General features: G+C 34.7%; 4 protein-coding genes and 1 long non-coding RNA gene across 5 annotated transcripts in view; 3 read left to right on the plus strand and 2 right to left on the minus strand.

Moving 5' to 3' along the window:
• Positions 1-2070: 2070 nt before the first annotated feature.
• Positions 2071-6362, plus strand: LOC107680118 (DEP domain-containing protein 7-like). The gene is made up of 9 exons (XM_016475891.1): positions 2071-2208; positions 2301-2736; positions 2827-2954; positions 3973-4165; positions 4244-4482; positions 4572-4714; positions 4788-4913; positions 5020-5095; positions 6093-6362. The coding sequence occupies exons 1-9, from the start codon at positions 2133-2135 to the stop codon at positions 6314-6316; spliced, it is 1641 nt and encodes a 546-aa protein (XP_016331377.1). The 5' UTR covers positions 2071-2132; the 3' UTR covers positions 6317-6362.
• Positions 6363-7269: 907 nt separating this feature from the next.
• LOC107680152 (peptidyl-prolyl cis-trans isomerase B-like) lies at positions 7270-9018 on the plus strand. The gene is made up of 5 exons (XM_016475936.1): positions 7270-7495; positions 7872-7985; positions 8077-8170; positions 8341-8525; positions 8638-9018. Exons 1-5 carry the CDS (start codon positions 7361-7363, stop codon positions 8758-8760), a joined length of 651 nt encoding a protein of 216 aa, XP_016331422.1. The 5' UTR covers positions 7270-7360; the 3' UTR covers positions 8761-9018.
• On the minus strand, positions 8791-18208 carry LOC107680151 (sorting nexin-24-like). The gene is made up of 6 exons (XM_016475935.1): positions 18028-18208; positions 12643-12831; positions 10432-10526; positions 10277-10315; positions 10095-10162; positions 8791-10004 (listed from the first exon to the last, which is right to left on the minus strand). Exons 1-6 carry the CDS (start codon positions 18115-18117, stop codon positions 9811-9813), a joined length of 675 nt encoding a protein of 224 aa, XP_016331421.1. The 5' UTR covers positions 18118-18208; the 3' UTR covers positions 8791-9810.
• Positions 18209-19849: 1641 nt separating this feature from the next.
• Positions 19850-21439, plus strand: LOC107680121 (uncharacterized). The gene is made up of 3 exons (XR_001633114.1): positions 19850-20250; positions 21195-21238; positions 21366-21439. It is a non-coding gene; the product is annotated as an uncharacterized LOC107680121 (long non-coding RNA).
• A 3716-nt stretch (positions 21440-25155) lies between these two features.
• LOC107680132 (sorting nexin-1-like) overlaps positions 25156-27114 on the minus strand; it is a 22570-nt gene continuing 20611 nt past the window's right edge. Inside the window, exon 15 of the mRNA XM_016475902.1 lies at positions 25156-26400. Within this exon, the coding sequence (XP_016331388.1) occupies positions 26350-26400 (51 nt within the window). The 3' untranslated portion in view covers positions 25156-26349. The remainder of the gene's footprint in view (positions 26401-27114) is intronic.

The raw sequence follows: 27114 nt of genomic DNA on the forward strand, positions 1-27114 counted from the left end.
TTTATTGATTTTTGGGAGTTCTTGCCTTTTTATATAAAACTGAATCAACATGCATGGAGCACTTGAGCTCTGATGCAAAATCAGCCATAATTTGCATAGAAACTGTTTTGCTATTTGTTCAGCATGGAGTCAGATTCATTTGAATAAGCGTTTAAAGGTCTAAAAGCAAATGTCTATTGTATTTCATGACTTAAAGCGGCAAACATGCCTTCAGCTTTTTTCATGAGCCAAATGTTGCCACATGTCCTGGGTTATGGCCCTCATAAATAAACCAGTAAACTTTGGTCAAGTTTAGCGGACCTGAAATAACCAAACCGAGATGTACAGATTAAACTCTTCTGATGCAGCTGAGTAGTATATTTCTGCAGAATACATCACCTGCAGCTCAGACGCAGTCAGACATGCCTGAAACCTCACCCTGCACACTCTGCCTCAGCCAATCAGCTTTGTTTTCTTTTGTTTGCTTCTGTTTGGATCCTGCATGGTGTAATTTAGCCACTGATTGGGGAAGTTTGAGTCAAACAGACTCCAGACTGAGCTGTTTGTCTTTGTTTGATCTGGAGATCTCTGGGAATCTGGACGGTCCTGTGTTGCGGTGAGTGTTCGGGCAGCGGACTTCAGACTCGAGCAGTAACTGTGTGCATGTGTGTTGCTCCAAGATTTGCATCTCAGATGAAATTTGGCCTCAGATGCACCCTGGAATCAGGTACCAAGGGAGACAAAAGGCCCCCTAGTGGTGGAAATGCATGTGTAGGTCACAATTATTCAGCTCAGCATCCCAGAGCATCATGGCTCTTAATATATTACAAACTAATTCATATCATCCAAATGTTTGAATCAACAATATTTGAATCAGAATTTGTTTCTTTGATTCTCTGAATGTTTTCAATTCAGACATTTTGAAAAGCTTTTGTTTTTATATGTGTGTCCTTTCAAAAGCAAAATAATGATCTCATAATGTATAGAAAGTATTTTATTAAAATTCTACTAGATTCCCTCTCTAACCTGTACTGTGTGATTAACAGTACTGAAAAAATGATGGAACAAAGATTTCAAACAAAAGGACTGCTGAATTATTTAAATGCTAGCATTTCCCTGGTCCTTAGATATGTTATGATTTTATTTTTCTCTTTGACATCAAACAAAGATTTGTTTTAAGATGTTTCATTCAGGTATTTGCAGCCCCTCGGGCATCTGGCAGAGTTTTTGCCACAACTATTTCAAGTTCACCATAGAAACCTGCACAGAAACATTCCCTACACTCAACAAATTAAAAACAGCAGAAACCACAAAGTACAAAGAAAGACGTGGGGTGTGTGTGTGAGAGAGAAAGCGACTGAGGTGACCACAGAGAAACGCAGATAACAGAATGGTATATTACCAGCGTTTGATCATAGGTCAGACAGCTGCCTTCTCCAGCGAGAGTGTGCTTATGTGTGAGCCTGAATGTGATACACAAACACATCCCTCATTTCAAATGATGACATAAGAGATCAATCTGCCTCAGACACAGAAAACAGAAACAGCTGCCAAGAAGAGGACACAGAAATAAACCTATAGAATATTACAAACAATAGACAGACAGACAGATAGATAGACAGACCGACATAGGTAGGTAGGTAGGTAGGTAGGTAGATAGATAGATAGATAGATGGGGTTGCATTGAGGGATACAGTAACCACTATATTATACTTTAGTTGTATACTGCACATTTTGTCACATTTAGTAAGCCTAGATAAATTTGCTTGATAAATTTAATTCTGATGGGGTTGCATTGAGGGATACAGTAACCACTATATTATACTTTAGTTGTATACTGCACATTTTGTCACATTTAGTAAGCCTAGATAAATTTGCTTGATAAATTTAATTCTAAATAATCTGCATAATGTATGCAGTATTTCAACTGCATACTCAAGATACAGTAGACAGTATGATAGTGTGCTGATCCAAATGCAGCCTCGTTTATTTAAAGATGCTTTGCTGCTATCTAGTGTTGTATTTGGGTATTGTGTTTTGCACTAATTTTCACTGGTTCACTGTTAGCCAATCATGCAGAGGTCGCTAATGAGCTGCTGTTGATTAATGAGAAGGCTTGATGAGTGTGTCACATCTGCAGAGGAAACGAATGCATGGCTTCAGTTCAGGATAAAGTTGCTGCATTAAATATTGTAGGGAAATTATACAGTCCCCTCAACCAACCCCTTGGTAACATCTGTTTTATGACAGTTTTAAGGTAGTGCCATTTCATTTAAAGCACTTAAGAGCACAGTAAAAAAAACGTGTTTTTTTTTTCTCAGATCATAGATTGCTCAACAAACATCAAGATGTACAAACCAACAAGGTTCAAAACAAAGAAATCTGGAGCCACATCATCGCTGCTCTACAAGCCCAAGTGAAGGTCAAGAAACGCAGGCAACATCTGAAATCTCATGATAACTGCTTTCTGGGCTCTGATGCAGTGGATGTTATTCAGGATTATCTGACCCAGAATAAGGTTTTTGGAGATGCCCAGGCCTCCAGAGCCACGGTGTCACGACTGTGCCAGGTGCTGCTGGACTGTAAGGTGTTTGAGGCGGTGGGAGCCAAAGTTTTGGTGAAGACCAGTAAAACAGGAGGCTTCCAGGACAGCAGCAGCAGCCTCTACAGATTCCTGAAGGATCCGTCACTGGATGTGTTGGAAATGGCGCTCTTCCCACCAAGTGAAGAGAGTCTGATGAACATCACACCATGCAGGTGTTTCAGATCACTGTAGATGCTTTTTGATGTAGCACTGAATGTTTTTCTTTTTTCTTACATTTGAATTATAATATTTGATCTTTTTAGGCAGGACATCCTGTTATTCTCCCATAGTACACCTGTGAAACCAGACCACGTGTTGGATCGTCTCATGGAGAAGCTGGACTTGACCAGACTTGTCGGTTCTCCTCCCACTGATTGTCTTCCTCCATCTGGTAAGAGCTTTGTTCAGATTCTGCTGATGTTTGAGGTACAAAGGCTGTGTTTGTAATATACTGTAATCTACCAACTATTTTTCATGTTGCATGTTTAATTCAGTGAATGGTGTCGAGCTAACAAAAAACAAGCTAAATGGTTATCTTTAAAAAAAAATTAAATCATATTTTGTTTCAAATAATTAAAGTTTGTCTGCCTCCAAGAAAAAAAAAACTAGCTTATTTTAATCTATCTCATAATTATCTTGCGTAATATACTTTTTTTTTCTCTTTTTTTTTTTAAATTTCGTTTCGACTTGTTTTCATTTTGACTTCACTTTAAATGGTCTCATAATCATCTTTAACTCTAAGGTGGCAACATTATTTATTTATTTATTAAATTTTGTTTAAACAAATTAAGGCTAGTATGCCTCAACGTTTAAAAAATTTTATAATTTTTATCTCATAATCATCTTTAACTCTGAGGTGGCAACATACAGTAGCATGCATATTGCAATATATATTTTTTGATCCAGTTTTGTTAAATATCTAAAAGCTTATGCCTCAAAGTTAAAAAAATTAAAATGGTTATTTTGACTTGAACTCTTTAACGGCAACATAGTAAGCATATATTTAAATGTTTAAAACAAATGTAGCTAATCAAATATCATTTCAAATATAATTTTTGTCTTTTTATTTCTTAATTTATCAATTATTTTAAACTCTGAGGTGGAAATATAAATTATTGCAGTTATAAAAGTATACATACTGTATTGTGGGAATATAGTAGATAAAAATATAAACTCTTCATTGGCACTTGAGCCTGTTGCATGTTTAATTCCACAAGTAGAGTCATGCCGTAATGATTATTTTGTTAAGATTTTGAACTCTGATCAAATAATGAGTCAATAAAAAGTGATATTTTGCAAAGTGCAATGAATACAGAAAGTACTGTGCACAGTATGCATATTGCAAATATAGTAGACAACTGAGAAAAGCCTAGGTGGAACCTTAATAATATTGATATGAACTCCTTCAGTGGTCAGAGAAGTGTGGCAGGAGCAGACCATACGGAGGTTGTCTCAGCTGATAGATCTCCCCCTGCTGGAGGGAGTGCTGAACTGCACAAAGATTGTTTCTCCCCCATCTCGTGGCAGTAATAATGCCCCTGACCTGCTCTACACCAGCAACTACCTCGACCGAGAGGTTCTCAAAGCCTTCAAAGAATCACAGTGAGACATCTCCACATTTAAACTCAAGAAATCAAACAATGAGGCTCAGACAGACCTAACTAGTTTTCCTGCACCCAGAGCTGATGTTTGGCTGTCAGCAGCCATCGACCTGCTGGATTTCCTTCCGGATCAGCTTGTGGTGGAGGTGAGCAGAGAACTACCCACGTTCTCCTGTGAGGAAGAGGGTGGCCAGAGCATGGATGACTGTAAACTACTGCTGTTTCATGTACTGGACAAACACTACGGACATGTGGAGCGCAAGCCTCTCCTCTGTGACAGCATGGCAGACGTCTACACTGAGATCATGGAACTCCTGAGTGAGTAACGCTCCTCAAATGATGCGTTCTTTCCAAAAAAACAACCTTTCTTTGTGGCAATTTTTCTCTGTTTACCTGTGTATATATAGTGAATGGGAAGTTTGAACGAGTGTTAGAAGTCCTGCAGCTGACACTGAAGCTGCTGTCTGCGTCTGCACGTGAGGAACTGCGCAGGCTGCTGGAGTTTATGGCCGCAGCTGCAGATGCTGCAAATGTCAAGCTGCACAAAGAAGTGAGGAGTCATAAAGCACGCAATGAGTTATTCACACAAATGTCAACTGTTTACACTTATTTCGAACTGTCAGATTGAAAACCGGGTGGTTGTGAAGAAGACGTTCACCAGAGCCGTCATCCAGAGCAAGAGTCTGACGAAAGGAAAGACAGACCTGCTCATGCTCTTCATGCTTGACAACCACCAGGAGATCTTCAAGGTTTCTTCTTTTTTTTTAATGAATTAAGACAATACTGATCAATAATGATATAATACAGAAATAATTAGTTGTGGCTGTTGTACATCATCCTACTTCCTTTAATTAGATTCCAGGGTCTCTTCACAAACTGGTCAGTGAGAAGCTGGATGACATTGTGAAACACAAAGATTCTTCCACAACTGGTATGATATTTACGGTGTTATTTTAGCATTCATATATTTCAGTTAATAATTGCAGTTAGTAATTTTAGTGCTTCAACTTGCACTTCATTTTTCATTTGTGACCCTGGACCACAAAACCAGTCATAAGGGTCAATTTTTTTGAAATTGAGATGTATACATCATCTGAAAGCTGAATGAATAAGATTTCCATTGATGTATGGTTTGTTAGGATAGCACAATATTTGGCCGAGATACAACTATTTGAAAATCTAGAATCTGAGGGTGCAAAAAAATCGCCTTTAAAGTTGTCCAAATTAAGTTCTTAGCAATGCATATTACTAATCAAAAATTAAGTTTTGATACATTTACGGCAGGAAATTTACAAAATATCTTCATGGAACATGATCTTTACTTAATATCCTAATGATTTTTGGCATAAAAGAAAAATGGATAATTTTTACCCATACAATGTATTTTTGGCTATTGCTACAAATATACCCCAGCGACTTAAGACTGCTTTTGTGGGCCAGGGTCACATTTAAAGTTTTCCATCTAATATTTTTTTTTATTTCAGCTCTATTTTATTTGCATAGTATTGTAGCTTTTATTAATGTTTTTTTAATTGGCTTTTTCATTTAAAAAAAAAGGCTATTGCTAAAAATATACCCCAGCGACTTAAGACTGCTTTTGTGGGCCAGGGTCACATTTAAAGTTTTCCATCTAATATTTTTTTTTATTTCAGCTCTATTTTATTTGCATAGTATTGTAGCTTTTATTAATGTTTTTTTAATTGGCTTTTTCATTTAAAAAAAAAAATATTATTTAGGTTTTAGTTATTTTAATACAGTTAGTCATTTTGATTCATATATATTTTATTTCATATTTATTTTAATTAACAAATGGTTTGATTTAGTTAACAGTAATAACCATGCATATTTATATAGTACCATTTAACCTAACTATGATAATAATAAAGTGTCAAGTGGTTTGAAGTATTTGTCTTCTCTTGTTATGTTAGATACCCCGTTTTGTCAGCGAGTGCCAAGAGACACGTACACCGAGACCACAAAGGACTCAACTAAAAATGAGCTGTACTCTCTCTTGAAAAACATTGATGAAAACACCAAATATCCCCTGAAAGAGAAGAAACGACTCCTGGCGCAGTTTTATAAGGGTCATCCAGACATCTTCATGCAGTATTTTGGGTCTAGACTGAGCACACTAAACCTTCTTGAAGTTTAAGTTCACTGTTTTTTTTGTTTGTTTGTTTTTTTGTATCCAAATAAATAAAAATAAACATTTAAGTGTCAAATAAGAATGGAGTATGTGTCTTTAAATAGTCTAAATTTAATATTCTACCTTCTTAGTGGGAAAATTGTTATGGATAGGGCCTATGCCTCATAAATAAACTGAAAAGACTCCGATAGAAGTCTGAACGTTACACAGAAATGAGTTGTTATATAATCATATTATACACCAAAAAACGTGTTAAAATACGAAATGCAGCAGCCTGTCATATATTAAGACAGAAATCATATTTTGCTGGTTTTAAAAGGAACTTACTCCGATAGAAGTCTGAACGTTACACAGAAATGAGTTGTTATATAATCATATTATACACCAAAAAAACGTGTTAAAATACGAAATGCAGCAGCCTGTCATATATTAAGACAGAAATCATATTTTGCTGGTTTTAAAAGGAACTCAAACTCAAGTTGTGAGCAACTCTTTTATCGCTATACTAGCCTTTTCGTTCTTTATTAAAGTTTTGTAATAGCCCATATATTATTTGTGATTCATTTGTTTTGTACTGAGGTACTTATAGTTATGTCGTAAGTATTTTTTTAATCTTTATTACATTTGCGAAATGTCTGAAAGCCATTACAAACATCACCTTTGCGCTTTCGTCGCGTCCTGTGCCTTTAATACTGATGCATTTCCAGAAGCCGCTGTGGCTCCGCCCATTCTTTAGCGTTACAAACTCTGATTGGCTCTTCACTCCTAGACAGACAAAAGCTCGTCCAATCAGCGTCTGATGGGTCGAGACACGTCAATTAGAGCGGAGTGCGCTTCCAGCGCCTGTTCTCAGATCAGTTGGTCGTGCGCACAGCGTCGGGTGTTCCTACAGCGAGTAGATTTACTTAACTGTTCCTGGATCAGCTCTAGGGTTCAAATCTCGCCCCGGGGTTGAGACTGAATTCCGGGCGCAGCTCAAATCTCCTCCCCGGATGCCCCAGAAACCCTAACACAGTTATTGCCACACATTCAGTTTTTTTCGGGTTGTTCATGGTGCGGAGCTGCGAGAGGAGGATGAAGTTTTTGGTGGCAGTCACATTGATCGTTGGCTCGGTGATTTTCCTGCTTTTCCCGAGCGGATCGGAGGCGGATGAGAAGAAAAAGGGACCCAAAGTCACGGCCAAGGTACAAAAACGCTGCGCCGTATCTGGCCTATTGCACTATTTCTAATGTTACGTGTATACTTAAATTCAGCGTGCCAGATTCGCGTAGTCTATTTCTTTTTGCTTGAAAACCATCTGTATGTTTAGTTTTGTTTTTTTTCTACATTTGCATTTACCAATTTTCATTGGTTTTGTGCAAAATACACTATTATAATAAGGCCTGTAACACTGCACAAGTGTTTCATAGTTTAATCAAAGTATTGCATCAATATTTGTTACTTGACCTGAAGTCTATTGATAAATCTGGGTTTTATGGTCGCTTATGGATTCACCATAATGCATCTGCAGAACTGATGTTTGATGTTCTGGTGTGACTCTGGATATGATTGCTTTCGCAGGTTTACTTTGACATCAGGATCGGAGATGAGGATGCAGGACGGATCGTCATTGGACTCTTTGGAAAAACTGTCCCTAAAACGACAGAAAATTTCCTCCAGCTGGCCACTGGCGAGGTGAGTTAAGTTTTTTTTTTTTTCTGGTCAGGACTCAGGATTGATGATTCATAGTAAAGTGAGTCTAAATGAATGCAATTCTGATTTCCAGAAAGGATTTGGTTACAAGGGCAGCAAGTTCCACCGTGTGATCAAAGACTTCATGATCCAGGGAGGAGATTTCACTAGAGAAGATGGAACCGGAGGTATCGTGTTTAATTGTTATTTTAATGTTCTCATAAAATTAGAACGCATTAAGATTATCAACCTGTTACTTAAGTCATTTTTTTGAGGTCTCAGATGCCAAACAAGAGCAATAAACCTCAGTTTATTAGCTCCAGGATTATTAAAAGATTTCTAATGCCTCTTTATGTAGGTAAGAGCATCTACGGAGACCGTTTTCCTGATGAGAACTTCAAGCTGAAGCATTATGGTCCTGGTTGGCTCAGCATGGCCAATGCCGGCAAAGACACCAACGGCTCCCAGTTCTTCATCACCACGGTCCAAACGCCATGGCTGGACGGCAAACATGTCGTGTTTGGCAAAATCCTGGAGGGCATGGTGAGTATCTCCACTTCGTCCATCTGTGAAGTTGTCTGTTCTTCCATACCCATAGAAGTGCATTTACTCTGGTGATTGTGCTAATTTTGTGGCTTTTCCTGCTGTCTTGAAGGATGTGGTGAAAAAGATTGAGAGCACAAAGACAGATGGGCGAGATAAACCTCTCAAGGACATCATTATCCACGACTCTGGCAAGATCGAGGTGGAAAAGCCTTTTGCAATAGCTAAAGAGTAATTTAAGTGTGGGGGGACAACAGGACTCTGGGTTTAAGGGGATTGAATTTGGTGCCACTAGAGTTCTAGTGGAAAGAGCGAGTGTGTATGCGCTCATTAGAGCTCCGCCCCCTCGCGGGACCGTCACACACCAGTCCTGATCCGCAGAGCGGCACATCCTGGGTCCAGTTCAAACCAGCATTCCACACGGTCAGATTCCTGACCCACTTCAACCTGCTTTTGTAAACTAATCTTTAATAAAGGATCCAGGTTTTCTTAATGCTGTCGTCTTGCTTAAATAAATGCCTTTTGTTTTGGTTTCTTTTTTGACCATGAACAAATCAGACACTCTCTTTATTTCATAGAAATAATCTTAATAAAAGTGTCTGGGCACAGTAAAACAAAATCAGTGACAAACTGGGTTTGGAATGTGATTTCATTATGAAATGTCCAGTTTATATTTTACACTGAAATTTAAAAGACAAACTATATGCATAATGAATTATGAATATTAAAATTGATCACAAAACTACATTTTAATATGGGGGGGAGAACTAAAGTATAAATCTACAGCATACTGCAATGACATATAACTGAATTTGCACTTAAAATATTTCCATTTAAATCTACTTGTTTGTGTGTTGGCAGTCTTTTTTTTTTTTTCAGAAATATATGAAATGAATAAAAAATATATGCAAACATTTAAATGTCTTATTTCAATGATCATGAAGACAAAATTATGCACAAAAACTAGATTTTAATATGGAAAGAATACTTTTTTAAAAATAGTCCAAATTAAATTTAGTACAACGTATTGAAATGCTGTATATTTGCAGAGGTACTTTAAATATTTAAATTTAAATCTATTTTGTGCATAATACAGTTGGCAGGCTCCTGAAAATAATCTTTATTAAACTATTTTTTGATTTTGACATGAAAATGACAGAGAATCTGTTTTTGTGAGATTCACATAATAAAATATGACAAACCTAAAGATGAAAGATTCAGTCTAAACATGCAAAGGCACATTTAAAGCAGATGGAGTTGCTAGGTAACACTGCAGTGACTGCGCTCACATTCTCTGTGTCTCTGGCAGTGAGCTGATATTGCCTCCGTTTATGGTAATAGTGGGGATTTTGGGATGCACAGGCAGCTCTGGTGCACAGGTGAGGCCGCTGGGTTTAGCGCAGCTCTTTTTGAAACTCACTTTGACGTCTCTGGGGTAAAAACCCTGCAGGACGCCGGCCGCCACGATATCAGGGAGATCTGGGGGGAAATGACCACAACAGTGTTTCTCTTGGATGTAATCAACACATTTCTGTAATCACACAATCACAGTAATCTAATCAGGTTTACCTGATCTGGATTCAAGCTGGTAAGGGTCAGCCGAGAAACCAACTACTCGCTGATGGAATAACTGAAATCTATAGGAAGACAATGTTCAATGTCTATTTAGAATCAATTGATCAAAATCTTGATTCCAAATGAGGGCTGAATTTATGGATATGAATTTATTAAAGAAATGAGGATGAACATACCTGTATCCTTGCTTTTGACAGTCAACTGACAGGTTTTCACTGAAATATGACAATTAGGAATAACAAGCCAGAAAGCAGTGTTAACAGAATTATTAGTTTACTTGTTACTAATTTAACTGAATTTTCCAGTGAAGTGATCTGGTGTAAATACATACTCAGAGCTGCAGTTCTTGCTCGCTGAATGAAAATGTTTGACCTGCAGGAAGTCCAGGAGCTCTTGAGGAACAACGTCATTTTGATACAGAATCACCTGTAATCAGCAGCCAATGAACAAAACTATTACATTACAATGTTGATATATTCCGATCTATTTTATATATTATGATACTTTATATACCCTACAGTTCAAACGTTTGTTTTTGAAAAATGTCTCTTATGTTCACCATGGCTGCATTTATTTGATCAAAAATACATTAAAAAAACTATATTGTGAAATATTTTTACAATTTAAAATGCTTTCTATGTTAATATTTTAAAATGTAATTTATTCCTGGGATGCAAAGCTGAATTTTCAGCATCATTACTCCAGTCTTCAGTGCCACATGATCCTTCAGAAATCATTCTGATATGCTGATTTGCTGCTCAATAAATATTTCTTATTATTATCAATATTGAAAACAGTTGTGCTGCTTCATATTTTTGTGGAAACGGTAATACCTTTTTCGGGACTCTTTGATGAATAGAAAGTTCAATAGAACAGCATTTATTTGAAATAAAAAATGTTTTTTGGCCAATTTAATGCATCCTTGCTGAATAAAAGTATTGATTTCTTATTTAAAATAAATAAATAAAAGTAATATTTCTCATCAAATATCCAAAAACAAGGTGATGAGGGGTGAGGGTGCTACATTTGAAATAGCATACTAATATTCTATTTTTGCAGTATGTGCTTAGTATGTGATTTTTTTTTTTTTTTTTGGTGTATATTGAATATTTCGATTTCCAAACACATTTGCCCTTTTAGAACACAGGTCTCGTAAAGGTTAAAAACAAAACGAAATGTGCTTTTTACAACCTGATTGCGTGCAATACTGTATCCCATAATATGACCCTCAATGATCCTCTATTTTGTCAAATGAGTAGGGTACAACGGGGCTAAAGGCGCCTTTGATATTATTTTCATCTAAACCACTAGATGGCACAAAATTCGCTAAAATTAATGCATATATTTTGAGACAAAGGTCTTCTTAACGATTTTAGATTATTAAAGCAAAAAATTTGTAAATAACTAAAGAATATTTCAAAGTATGGTATTTGGGGTAAAAAGCGCCCCTGCTGTTGGGGCTAAAGGCACACAGTAATTAACATGATAATTAATAGATGGCTGACTTTTCCATGACATGGTTAGATTCAGATGGTAAATATCATATATTATGTTGGGTGTCCATATTAGAGATAATCACCATGTTTAGAATGAATATGATATTAATCATATCATATAATAAAATATCATTTGTTGTTACTACTGTAAATATATATTCAATTATAATGGGATCTCCTTCAATACTTTCAGAATCTTTACTTATTAAAATTATTTTGTTTCTGTATTTTAAAATATATTTTTTATATTAACATTTTAATGACAGTATATTTATTGAACAAAAATGAATTCTTTTTCTTCAAAATAAGCAGAAAATAGTACAAACTTTGCTAAAGTGATTGTTTTGAACAAGTATTAACTTAGAAATTACTTTAAAAAAAAACAGTATTTTAGCTGAAGTATTTGTATCAATACCGTGTGCCTTTTACCCCATGCTGGTGAGCCTTTTACCCCGTGTGTGGGGTAAAAGGCCCCTCTTGCCACCTCATACATTTATAAAATTTTTAAACAAAATAAACAACTTGAATGATTTATTTTCACACAAAATCTGTTGCTCCATTAATGTTCAATACAAACGTATATATTTTTTCTGCAATTACATTTTTTCTTAAGGTGGGCCTTTAGCCCCGTTGTACCCTACTATTTCAAATATATTGTTGTGTACTACATATGCTTAATAAACTATTATACCTGTGTTGTTATTGCTAACAAAAACTATTAAAAAATTATTTCGGTAATTGAAATAATAAACTAAAACTTTAAATGAAAAATTTAACGAAAATAAGAATTATTCCTTTGGCAATTAACTAAAGTTAGTACTTGACGTACTAAAACTACTAAAACTGAAATAGAAAACTTAAAGCTAAATCAAATTATTAAAAAGAATAACTAAAAATGAATGAAAATAATGCTAATTCAAAATATGAATAAATACTATAACAGAATAAAATAAGCATAAGAAATATATAGCATAAAACAATAAAATATGAAAAAATAAAAAATAAAACAGCAACATAATATAATAACATAAAATAACTATATCTACCTGGATGTAGTCTTCCAGTTCCTGCTGTCTTTGCTCCAGCGGTTTGGTTCGCAGGTGCTGGTTTCTCTTACTGGGGAAATCGGGAGTGCGCAGAATCTTCTTCAGCTTCCGGTGAAGCATCTGAAATTCACTGTGTCTCCGCAAAACAAAGTGTTTCCTTCCATTGAAGAGAATCTCCAACCTGAAGAGCTGAAAAACAAGAGAGTCTGTGTCATAAAACCCGTAAACGATCAGAACAGACTTCAACAAAACTAAATTGCTCTGTAACTACTACCATGTCAACTGATCTCTCTCTCTCTCTCTCTCTCTCTCTCTTCTCTCTCTCTCTCTCTCTCTCTATATATATATATATATATATATTCTCTTATTATAGATCAGTGATTACATTATTCGCCAGCAGGAGGCGCCGGTGCGCGTTTTAAAGTCATTGCCCGGATCTCTGACCTAGTTTTGCATCTAGAGCTCTAATGTGGTTATGGCAGGTTAAAACAGCAGTTATTAGTACTCAAACTCAAATTTTGCTTTCCATAAGAAATAATTTAGAAAACCCAAAGACAATTCATAGTGAATGACCTCATCAAACCCACACAAAAGTTTAGTCTTAATATAGGTCATGTGAGTTTACACAGGTTAAATCAGCACAGGTGTGGCGGTTCTTCAGGTAAGATCACACCCTGCAGCATTGAGTGGCTCTTTATAAAGACTCATGGGACTTTATTGTCCACAACACAAAGAAATGTCAACGTGATGTATCTAAACCCTCCATCTCTGGAGATCCTGACAGAACAACAGTGTTTTTACTTCATGTCAGTCACCGAGCTGTATAAAATCAGAAGTTATAGGGAATGAACAATCATAATGTTATAGTATGTATAGTATTATATATATATAGAGAGAGAGAGAGAGAGAAAGATAGATATGTAACTGTGCATTATGTAGGTGAATACTGTCTCTCACAATGCCTTGCATTAATTTATTTACTTCTTGACTTATAATTTGACCAGACTGCCATGAGAGATGTTAAATATGTGAAACACCTATACAGTATAAAAATAACTACTTTTGACATGAGGTCATGTAACAATAACTTTGAATACTATTTTTAAAACATAGTATGCAGAATTGAGTGTATACTACACAGTATCTGAGAATTAGCAGTTTCCCATTTTCCACCCATAACAAAAGAACACAAAACATTCAGTTCCTCAAGCATTTCCCACTCTGAGCTCAATCTTTCGCTTCTCAATGCCTCACATTTTTCTCACTAAATCAGAGGCTGAGGGAGAGGGAGAGGGAAATAAAAATGATTGTGTCTCAAGCATGTTTTTACGAGTTAGTGCTCAAGCATGCTCAACACGGTAATGGGAACTATCAATGCGGTGTTATGTACAAAAAAAAATTTAAAAAAATGAAGAATTCAAAAGCTATTCAAGAATTTAAAGGGACAGTTCACCCAAAAATGATAATCATAAATCATCTACTCACCCTCATGTCATTCCAAATCTATATGATGTTCTTTCTTCCATTAAACACAAAAGATGATGTTAGACACACTGTTCACACTGCTCTTTTCCATTCAACGAAAGATAACATGCTGCCGAACACCATACATGTGCATTTATATAAATATACATTTACTCAGAAATATAAATACATTTATCAAAAATATGAATGTATAAATAAATTAAAATAAATATATTAAATACAGTATATTAAAATATGAATGCTCTTTTCCATACAATAAAAGTGGATGTGTTGTCGATCACAAATAAATATATAAAATTTAATTTATATACATTTATTTATATTATAAAATACACATGTAAATAAATATTTTTTACAATAAATAAATAAAATATAAATAAATTAAATTAATAAATTAAATCTATTATATACTAAAATATTAAAGCTCTTTTCCATACAGTGAAATAGGCTCTTGAACACAGTCAATATATAAATGTATAACTATATATATACAATTTAATTTATATAAATATACATTTATTTTTAAATACATTTATTATAAGTGTATAAATAAATGTAAAAAATATATATACACATAAATACATTTTAGTAAATAAATACATTAAAATCCATATATACTACTTATACTCGCTTTGGATAAAAGCGTCTGCAAAATGACTAAAATGTATACTAAAATCATACTTTTTAAAAAATTATTATAGGTGAAAGATTCACATAAATGCAGGTTTGGAACAATATGAGGGTGAGTAAATTCAATGAGAATTTTCATTTTTAGTTGCACTCTCCCTTTAAATCAGTGAATTCTACACAGGCTTTATGGGTAAAGTGAGTTAGTGCAGGCGGGGTGGGGGCACCAGATTGTGTCGTGTTTATCGGGGTCACAAGGACTCGATTTAAACCCAGTTTCTCCCTCTCTCGATCTTATAGAGCTCTCATTGTTGCTGATGTTCAGGGCCGGATATTTCCGTTAAGATGAAGAGTACTCTTTCTCTATTCATCTCCAGTACAGTAAAATTCATCTCTCTCAACTGTGACCTCCGACCTCCATTCTTCTGAAGTTCTACGGCTCTCAGTGTCCAGAGATGTTTTCATGGCCTGCTCAGTCTGACAGGTGCGAGTGTGCGTTTGCCATTACCAGCTTTGACTGACATCAGCATGTTGCCGTGTGGTTGTGATTCAGCTGTGATTTAGCTGTTCTACTTTTAGCATCACACACAGACAACTGCCCCCCATAAACCCTCTCATTCAGAGCACAAAAACTCCTCATACAGCTCCATGTTATCCATTTCTGATCATAAACTGGTCAAATCATACAGAAACACATGCTGTTGGGAACGATGTGAGGAAAATGCACACATTCTAGTTTGGTCAGTTGATTTGGCTCCATCTGATCTGATAAATGAACCAAAACTGCATCGTGTTATCTAGATCAGTGGTTCCCAACCCTGGTCCTGGAGGCACCCCAACACTGCACGTTTTGCACGTCTCCTTAATCAAACACACCTGATTCAGGTCATCAGCTCATTAGTAGAGACTCCAAGACCTGAAATTGGTGTGTCAGAGAAAGGAGACATGCAAAATGTGCAGTGTTGGGGTGCCTCCAGGACCAGGGTTGGGAACCACTGATCTAGACGACACACAAAACATCTTTTAAGTGTTTTGAAAGCACAGTGACTCTCTTTCCTTCACTCTTGGCTGGGTCGGTTTTGGTTGCAGCTGGACGGTCCTAGAGAACTGGCTCAGACTCCATGCAACACACTGGTTCTACTATTTATCTATGGAAGCTTATTTTCCACCACTTTTTATCTCACAATTCGGACTATTTTTCCTCACAAGTTGCGAGTTTAGAACTCACGATTCAGACTTTTTTCTTTCTGTGAATTCTGAGTTTACATCTCGCAATTCTGACTTTTTTTTCTCGGAATTCTAAAGTTTACATTTTATAATTCTCACTTTTTTCTCCGAATTCTGAGTTCACATGTCCCAATTCTATATTTTTCCCCCAAACTTTTAGACACCTGGCCTGACTGCATGCACATGCAAAATTCTGAGAAAAAAAGTCAGAATTGTGAGATGTTAACTTGCAATTGCAAGATATGAACTCGTGAATTTGAGAAAAAGTCAGAATTGTGAGATGCAAACTCACAGCTGCAAAATATAAACTCACAATTCTGAGAAAAAAAGTTAGAACTGCGAGATGTAAACTCCGAATTCTGAATTCTGCAAACCCACAACTGAGAGATATAAACTCACAAATCTGAGGAAATTTTCAGAATTGAGAGATTTAAACGGCGAGATATAACATTGCAATTATGAGAAAAGTCAGAATTGCAAGATGTAAACCCACAACTGCAAGATATAAACTTGTAAATCTAAGAAAAAAAGTCAGAATTGCAAGATGCAAACTTTAGAATTCTGTGAAAAAAAGTCAGAATTGTGAGATGTAAACTCGCAATTCTGAAAAAAACGTTAGAACTGCGTGATGCAAACTCAGAATGCTGGGAAAAATTTCAGAATTGTGAGATGTAAAACTGCAAGATATAAAATTGCAATTATGAGAAAGTCAGAATTGCAAGATGTAAACTAAGAATTCTGAGACAAAAAAGTCAGAACTGTGAGATGTAAACTCACAATTCGGAGAAAAAAACTCTTGAGCTGTGAGTTTACAACTTGCAATTGTAAGATATACACTCGGAATTTGTAGAAAAAAGTCTGAATTGTGAGATATAAACACAATTTTTTTAATTACCCTTTTAATATTTTTATTTCATGGTGAAATTATGCTTCCATAGTCATCAGACAGTGCTATGAATGGTGTAAAAAACTCAAATCTTCCAGAATCAAGAGTAAGAACATTCAGATGATCTCTTGTTTAAATGAGTCGAGATGCTTCATATTCCTGCTCCATATATTTCAGTAAGTGATGACAGTAGAACCGCTGGGGTGCATCTCATCTCTCTTCTATAGAATTGCATATTTCGTCATTTTTCCTTAGGCGTTAAAATCCACTGGAGACACACCTTTAAGGGAAGCACTTAACTAACTTCTTACCTTAGATTTTATTGCATTTAAATAGTCATTTGTCTGTTGTTCTAGTACTCTGAAATCACTTATGCTTGTATTGTTCTCATTTGTTGCTTCCTAGTAAACAGGACATTGACAAATGCAAACAAATCGTCTAAATAACGTTGCTGTATAAGTGCACAATAAATTAGCCATCCCTAGTTGGAAGGTCATCTAAATGTAGCGCAACAAGGTTGCTACAGCTCTCTTGCATATAACATTTCTGCATTGTTACAACCAAGGTTGCAATAGTAGTACAAAAAATAATGTTGCCACAACATGTTTTATGTGTTGTCTGCTAAATGAATACATTTTCTAACTTTTGCTATGCATTTATTTAAAATAAAACATATATTATAAGGACAAATAAATTTCATTTAAGCAATAATTTTCTATTTTCGGTTGCTAGGCAACATTGACAGTGGATCTTCTTAGAACTCATACATGAGTATATATAATCTAAAATACAAGGAACTTTGCAATAATTTACCATGGTAACCATATTTTCCTCCAATGTACAGTCACAGTAGTTGAAAAGTGAAACAACATTATAGAAATAACGACAGAAATACACTGATATCTCATTAATTTACTATAGTTTTACAGTAATAACTGTATGGTATTTTGGTTGCACCTGTGGTTACCATGGTAACGTTACATTTATGTAAGTGAAACCTCAAAGACCGACTAATACATTATTCTTAACTTTCAAAATAAATGACTACTACAAAAGCACGTGCAAAACGTCAAACGCACGTTCGCGCTCTATAGATTATAGATAATATATCACTCTTGGGGAACCACAGATATAAACCACAGAGTTTCTGTATGACTTACTTTGCGCAACTTTCCCGTCTCGTCCACTTCCCTCATGAGAGACGGAATAAAGACCTCGATGACCGGAGACACACACTGATGATCCAACATCTCCAACACAACCGCACAGATCACTGACCGAACTGAAGATCAACTTCGTGTGCTCTGATTCTGAATGATCACTGCTGACTGACTGAGGAAACAATCCGGCGTGCATCTCCAGAGCTCCTCCTCCAAACACACACACACACACACACACACACACACACACACAGCTGAGAGAAATAAAGCCATTCATACAGAACGACACGATTTTGAAGATTAAGATCTTACCGAAAATTAACGAATAGCATGTTAATTTATTAATTAATTAAATAGCATTGAATAAAAAAATTACAATGAAAAACATTGCTAATACAGGTAAACCAACTGCCAGAGAGCAAAAAAAAAAAAGAGATTAAAAATGTCAATGACATAATCGTCTTCACTGGCGTGTCCGATTTTTTATTTTTTTTACTTATTTATTTATTTTTTGTCCAATCAAATCCCAGATAGCACACCTACGTCTGCAAGATGTCTGTTAAAGATCGCTTCATCTGGAAAGCATCTGCTGTGTACAAACATCTGATAGACGTCTTTAAGATGTCAGTTTTACATGCATTCTAAATCATAAACATCTTAAAGACATCTTGCTCTGATTCTGAATGATCACTGCTGACTGACTGAGGAAACAATCCGGCGTGCATCTCCAGAGCTCCTCCTCCAAACACACACACACACACACACACACACACACACACACACACACACACACACACACAGCTGAGAGAAATAAAGCCATTCATACAGAACGACACGATTTTGAAGATTAAGATCTTACCGAAAATTAACGAATAGCATGTTAATTTATTAATTAATTAAATAGCATTGAATAAAAAAATTACAATGAAAAACATTGCTAATACAGGTAAACCAACTGCCAGAGAGCAAAAAAAAAAAAAAAGTTATATAAACTGAGAGATTAAAAATGTCAATGACATAATCGTCTTCACTGGCGTGTCCGATTTTTTATTTTTTATTTTATTTACTTATTTATTTATTTTTTGTCCAATCAAATCCCAGATAGCACACCTACGTCTGCAAGATGTCTGTTAAAGATCGCTTCATCTGGAAAGCATCTGCTGTGTACAAACATCTGATAGACGTCTTTAAGATGTTAGTTTTACATACATTCTAAATCATAAACATCTTAAAGACATTTTCTAAACGTGTATACATCTGACAGGAAACGTCCTATAGACGTATTGCAGATGAGCAAACACTCTAAAAAATACGTCTTGCAGATGTAAACGCAGACGTCAAATAGACGTCTCCGTGATGTACGTGTGCTATCAGGGATATTGTTATTTTAGATAGATAGACAGATATAAAATAGACCTTGATTTGTTATTTATATCAAAGAGATTCAATAAACAAAACTCGGCTACTGTGTGATGTGGCTTCCTGCTCCACTATTTAAATTATGTGTGAATCCTATCCATCTAACCTTGTAAGTTACATTAGTAACATAAAACAAAAGTGTTCCTTTTTTTGTAGATAAATAAATATTTGGCACAATACTGTTGTTGTCGCTCTGTTTTCAAGATCATAGTTCTATTAACTGTCAGTGACTCGCGAATCGACTCAATAGAATCGTTCGAAATGAATCGGTTTAAAGATTCATTGCACTCGTAATTTATCTTCCGCGTTGCATCAGCTTGTTTATGCTGTTTAGGGTCCAAACGCCAATGCTGCAGTGCGTGTGCGAATAAATTCACTCGGACTGTCGTCAATCCGAACTAATTATCTAAAGGTTTATTCATCAAATGCTACAACATACAGAATGCAACGAATCACCTGTCATGAGCTTGCAGAATAGAAATACAAAAATGACCAGTTATAAAGTTAAAATAAATGCACATCGCGTGTTATGCACGTAAAGGCGTCAGTAAAACTCAAGTAGCTAATTGCTTTTAAATAAGAACATGCATAAGCAAACTGGTGCAGTTGCACAAGAACCACGTGAGAATGAGGGACTGTTACAAAAGCACTAACGCAGATCAAAAACAGCAACAACCTTCACTGGAGCACGACAGTGTCGCATTGTGTAATTATTTATCAGAAACTATGATAACAATGTCATAGGCGTTTAGAATGAATACGGGACGATGCATTTCGCCGACTTCCTTGCAGGATCAGTTGGAGGTACAGTTCAAAGTCTGTTGTTTGTTTGGTTAAATTCTCTGCTATTTTTTTTTGTAGAGAGATTTGAGAGAAGACCTATACAGTACGTTGAATGTTTTTGATACTAGAGTCTCTGCTGCAGGGTGTACTTGACTGTTTTTTTGCATGAAAGCAAATGAGTGCACATCAGTATGTTTATTAAAAAAAAAAATCTAAATGTAATCTATTTTTTACATTTAATTAGAAAAACAGCAATAATGTTAGGTCTTCATTGGGCACAATCCTTGTGTTAAATAAAGCACAGCATTTATAAAAGTCAACATTTTAACAACATTTTAACTGGAAAAAAAATGTTGGAATAAGAAAAGTATTAAAAAATACATAAAAAATAATAAATCTAATTGTTATTCTCTTAATTTAATGATAGATCTTCATGCAAAATCCTTGTGTTGAATGAAGCACAACATTTTAAAAAGTTCATTTTAATTTGGAAAATAAATATATTAATAAATAGGAAATAAAAATAAGAAATAGGAAAAAGAAAAAATACTTAAGAAAAATATACATTTGACTTAAAAAAAATAAACTAATTGTTAAGTGTTTTAATTTTATACAAAAATTGGATTAATATGACAATAAAAATGCATGAATAAGACAAAAATGTAATTTAAAAATAAAATATTAATTTATTTAGAAATCAGAAATAATGTTGGGTCTTAATTCCTCACGTCTCCATTGATCGGATTCCCACAGAAGATTATGTGAAGAATACTTTATAAACAATACATTTGAACATGTTTCAGTTCACACAAGACATTTGTAAACCCTGTTCCTTAAGGCAAATAAACACATTTAGTTACTGACACTTCAGAATGATTGATATCGGTATGTGTCATATTCGAGTGCATGTTATTCATCACATATTGCAGGACACACTGTTCTGATGTGCTGTTGTTGTGTTCCAGGAGCATGTGGTGTGGCGGTCGGTTATCCACTGGATACTGTCAAAGTACACTTATTCCAGCCAATCATGCATTATTATTAAGTGCCATATTAGATTTGGCACATAACTTAAGACATGCATTGCTGTAACATCATCTCCTGACCATGAATATGTTGATTTGATCCCTGCACAGGTCAGAATCCAAACTCAGAGACAGTTCACTGGAATCTGGCACTGCATCGTAACCACCGTTAAAAGAGAAGGGGTACGAAACATACATTTACTTCATATTTAATGATTAATGCACTTCCACATATGAATGATTCCTCAAATCTGTATGTTTACTGATGAATCTTTACTGTTATAAAGAAACCCTAAAATTATTATCTAAAAGCTGCTTGTGATGGACTTTGGTTCATCATGAGACTTACTCATCACCACCTGTTTTTGGTGGTTATCAGTGTATTACAAAGGCACAAAACAGATTTCAGTACTTCAATAGGTTGATATATTAACATTATATCAGTTAATGAAATTACGGTATTTAACTAAATTTAAGTTAAAACCGTAAAACCTAAAATGTTGCTACCGTATTTTTTACCGTAAATTTTACGGATTTTTTTTTACAGCGTATAGGCTATTGCAGATGAACAACGCTCTAAAAAATACGTCTTGCAGATGTATGCAGACGTCAAATAGACGTCTCCGTGATGTGAGCTATCAGGGATGCTCTTTCCAATGAAAATGTCCCCATTCGGACCTGATTGGTCGAACAATTTATGGTCCTACGCCTTCCACAGACGATATTAACATAGAAATAAATTTATAAATAAACCACTTAACTTAGTGATTGCTATCAGGATGTGAAGAGGCTTTCAACCAGCATAACAAAAAATATTTTTGAACCAAATCACCTACCCTGCCTTTAACACATTCGATGTCTCACTATTTTTATTTATTTATTTTCTTTCTTTTTGAGTGAAAACTGCATGTTTCTCTGGAGATTATACCATTCAAAGTTCTTCACTTATCATTCTTAATAAACTCTGTAATAGACTTATGAGAAGTTATGTAAAAGGATATTTGTGTAACTTCTACAAATCTACATTTATTTGTGCATTAAAATATTCTATTCTTAGTTTCTACTAATGATATTGACTGTATCATTTGAGTAATAAACATTTAAGTGTTCAGTATTTAAAATAGAATGACAATTTTTGTAAGGTCAATAGTTAACACTGCATCAGCACTAAACCTGATGTCCTCATTTCTTCTGTCTGAATGAGTGAGAATCACATGATTTCCCGTGAGTCGTGACACACAACCATTCATGCATTTACTGCTGACTAAACAGTCCCGTCTGAAGATAACCCACATTCCTGATGCTCAAGTGTTATCCCAGCATTCCCACGTCATCCCAACTGTTCTGTTCAATTCAATGCTCTCAGTTTATTCTCATCCAAAAAAGAGCAACTGATCATGAACCCTGGACATTTTTTGAGCTACAAATTGCTGGAAAACAAACAAGCTGAAAAGTTTAATGATTAATGAATTTATACTTCAAAGGCTTTTGGTGAAAGATTAATTCCGCTGCAGCTGTAATAATTTTACCAGTAAACCTTCAATGAGGTCACATGAAAATGTCACATCAAATCTCAGAGAAACAACCATTTACGATAAGAGTATTAAATGAGAGCTGGTGCTTTCAACACAGAACAAATATTAGAAGAGGGAAGGCCTGTAGGATCACTTCCTTCTTTAGTCAACTGTGTGGATGTGGATCTTTTGGCTCAAGATTTCAGAAAAGACAAATATTAAGAAGCATTTTATGCAACCAGTTATTTTCAGTGTAGTTATTGTTAACTAAAACTATACAATTTTATCATTGTTATTATTATTATTATTAATTAAAATTAAAATAACAGGAGAAAATAAAAATTAGAAGATTAAAAAAAAACTGAAATCAAATGTTTGAAATATTAAAATCAGTCAAAATAAAATAAAGAAACTAAAAATAATAATGAAAAATGCACATAAAAATTACTAAAACTAAAATTAAAATATAAACTGAAAATATAAAGCAAAAGCTCATTTAAATATTAATAAATACTATAATAGGATATAAATAACACTAAAATAACACTGGTAATGATAAATACACATCTATCTATCTATCTATCTATCTATCTATCTATCTATCTATCTATCTATCTATCTATCTATCTATCTGTCTCTATCTATCTCAAATTGTTTATCTATATCTCAAATTGTCTATCTATCTATCTAGCTATCTCAAATTGTCTATCTATCTATCTCAAATTGTCTGTCTATCTATCTATCTATCTATCTCAAATTGTCTATCATCTGTCTATCTATCTATCTCAAATTGTCTATCATCTTTCTATCTATCTATCTATCTATCTCAAATTGTCTATCTATCTATCTCAAATAGTCTATCTATCTATCTATCTCAAATTGTATATCTATCTATCTCAAATTGTCTATCTCAAATTGTCTGTCTATCTATCTCTCACATTGTCTATCTATCTCAAATCTATCTATCTATCATCTCAAATTGTCTATCTATCTCAAATTGTCTATCTATCTATCATCTATCTATCTCAAATTGTCTATCATCTATCTATCCATCTTCTATCTCAAATTGTCTATCTATCTCAAATTGTCTATCTATCTATCATCTATCTATCTCAAATTGTCTATCATCTATCTATCCATCTATCATCTCAAATTGTCTATCTATCTCAAATTGTCTATCTATCTATCATCTATCTATCTCAAATTGTCTATCATCTATCTATCCATCTATCATCTCAAATTGTCTATCTATCTCAAATTGTCTATCTATCTATCTATCTATCTCAAATTGTCTATCTCAAATTGTCTATCTCAAATTGTCTATCTATCTATCTATCTCAAATTGTCTATCTCAAATTGTCTGTCTATCTATCTCTCAAATTGTCTATCTATCTCAAATTGTCTATCTATCTATCTATCTATCTATCTATCTCAAATTGTCTATCTATCTATCTATCTATCTCAAATTGTCTATCTATCTATCTATCATCTCAAATTGTCTATGTATCTCAAATTGTCTATCATCTATCTATCTCAAATTGTCTATCTATCTATCTATCTATCATCTCAAATTGTCTATCTATCTCAAATTGTTTCTATCTATCTATCTATCTATCTATCATCTATCATCTCAAATTGTCTATCTATCTCAAATTGTCTATCTATCTCAAATTGCACTGACTGCTGTAAAATATGAGACACCAGTGTTTCAGGAGCTTAGGATACAGAATAGGACACATGCTTATTCAATAACTGTTTTATTTCCTATTTGGGTTTATGTATATGCTTTATTTCTTAAGAGTAACTGTTTTATTTTCCTAGGCATTGTTAGATACCAGTGGTTCCTGTCATAGCTATGCAAATATTTGATTTCAAAAATAGTATCATAGCTACTATTAAACTATTTCTTGTTTATGATTTTAAAGCTGTATTTAACCTCAGAACGATCTGAAAGTAAAAAGAGGTGATTTTGTGGTAGATGTGCTTTAAAATTAAATTATTATAATCTTAATTCAAGTGATGAAGGATTTTGCAAGTCTGACAGTAATCAGTGTTGAGTACTACTGCAAGATTAACCCTGCTTGCTTTAAATGTTTGCAAATGATTAACAGTTGAAAATATTCGTTAGAAATTTAGAAAAGTGATCAAATATAATCAGTTACATAACTTTCATAAAGTAATTTAAATAGTTACACTACTTATTACATTTTAAATAGGGCAACTTGTAATCTGTAACCTACATTTCCAAAGTAACCTTCCCAACACTGCTGTCTATCTATCCACACACACACACACGAGACTATTAAATCAAAAGCTTGATATTTGTAATTAAATCTTTATTGTTTTTCCTCAAAAGAAGTGTCCATAGTGAAAAAAATACCTGCCCCCATTTTTCTAATAAACAAACTTTTGATTATTATGGCACCTAACGGTGAAGTTGAACCTGTTGATGTCTGTTCAAAGTGTCATTACAGCAGGGCCCAAAATATCATTCATGAAGCAAACTAATAAACAAACAAACAACAAAACGCTATGAATGACAATGAATCTAACAGCAGCAAAATGTATAAAAAAAAAAAAAAATCTGATGTAGAAACAATTTAATCATTATTAGTAGCATAGCAAAAGGTTATTAATTATTATAACATGACAGATTCGAGTGGATAACAAATATGGTTTGACACAAAATAACATGTTGGCATAAATGTCTACAAATGAAAACTTAAAATTAAGTAAATGAAGAGAAAAGGAATGAAATAATTAACAAAGAAAACCAACTTTAAGACTGAAGTGCTTTGGGCTTCCTATTTGACCAGGTTAAAGAGATCTGATATTGATATTAAACACATTAGGAGTGCGTTTGCGCACTGTACATAGAAACATGATCCTAAATCTATAGAAGATTTAAAATGATCCTTTGGAAAAAAAAAGAAAAAAAAAATCACTGATGAATTTCTATCAGGCTGATCAATGAGTAGAAGTGTTGACATATACAGTTCCTGTCATTTCCACTGCATCCAGCCAGTTTCAGTCATTATATTTCAACATTCCCTAATAACTGTATTACAACCTCTTTTACTTGCAAAATACAATGTCATCATGGTGTTTAAAAGTGTATATACCAATATTCTGGACGTCTAAAACAAACAAGGTCACTATTAGTCTCTGAAAACCCTCCTTAATTGGTACAAACTTCTTGACAGGTCACACAAATGGCCTGATGGGAAGTTTCTTAGAGCGCGAGTATATGAATGATCGGCGAGCGCCCTCTAGTGTAAACCATTGACATCACCACTGACGAGTAACAAATCCAAGTGAAAGAGGTTTGGTTGCATATAGACGAGGAAGACAACCAGCCACCACATGCATTCACATCCCCAAAACAATAAAGATGCAATGTAAGAAAATAACGGTGAAGATTACACAGAAAATATACAAGTTACTAACTAAATCAGAGTAACGAGCGGCCGGATAGACGATTTCCCTTTGCAGCGCGATTTCTCTTGGTTTATAGGCGAGAGGTAAAGAGTGTAGAAAGGCCTCGGTTATCGGTGAGTTTGTGTTTGTGCGCAGACGCCGCCTCACACGATCGCTTTCGCCTCTGGCAGAAACGCGTCCCAGTATTTTATCAGCTAGAGGAGAGAGAGAGAGAGAGAGAGAGAGAGAGAGAGTGAAATATGAGTATGTTTTAAACAATTCAGTCAGATAAAATGATTAGAAATGTTTCTGTACCTGTTGTTGTGAGTGCAGCAGAGACTCTAGATATTTGATGACTTGTCTATTAAAATCTCGAGCTTTCTCTTTCTGTTAGCAAAGAAATTGTAATGAATAGTTATCGTCTTTTTGAAGAGAAAAAGGTTTCGAAGGACAATTTAAAGGAATAGTTCACCCAAAAAATGTTTATTTGCTTAAAATGTTCTCACTTTCTGGCCATTTAAGATGTAGAGGAGTTTGTTTCTTCATCAGAACAGATTTGGAGAAATGTAGCATTCCATCACTTGCTCCCCAATGGATCCTCTGCAGTGAATGGGTGCCTGAAAAACTGGTAAGAAACAAATCCATCATAAAGATGTTTTCAACTTCAAACTGTTGCTTCTGGCTAAAAGCTAAAATTCCATAATCAACAATAACGCTTCCTCCATTGAAAAGTCCATCAACTGCTGTCCTCTTGCATCAAAATCCACCTATATATTTGTTTAAGACTGTTTTGACTGTTTTCACTTGTAAACAGTGCTTGATCAGTGCATATTTCTCTCCTGATTCAGATGAGAGAACTTTTTCACTGAAGAAAGCAATATTATGGATAGAGGACTCGTATTTTAGCTGGAAGCAACAGTTTGAAGTTA

The sequence above is a fragment of the Sinocyclocheilus anshuiensis genome, unplaced genomic scaffold (assembly GCF_001515605.1).
Source record: "Sinocyclocheilus anshuiensis isolate Anshui unplaced genomic scaffold, SAMN03320099.WGS_v1.1 scaffold376, whole genome shotgun sequence".
Lineage (NCBI taxonomy): Eukaryota > Metazoa > Chordata > Actinopteri > Cypriniformes > Cyprinidae > Sinocyclocheilus > Sinocyclocheilus anshuiensis.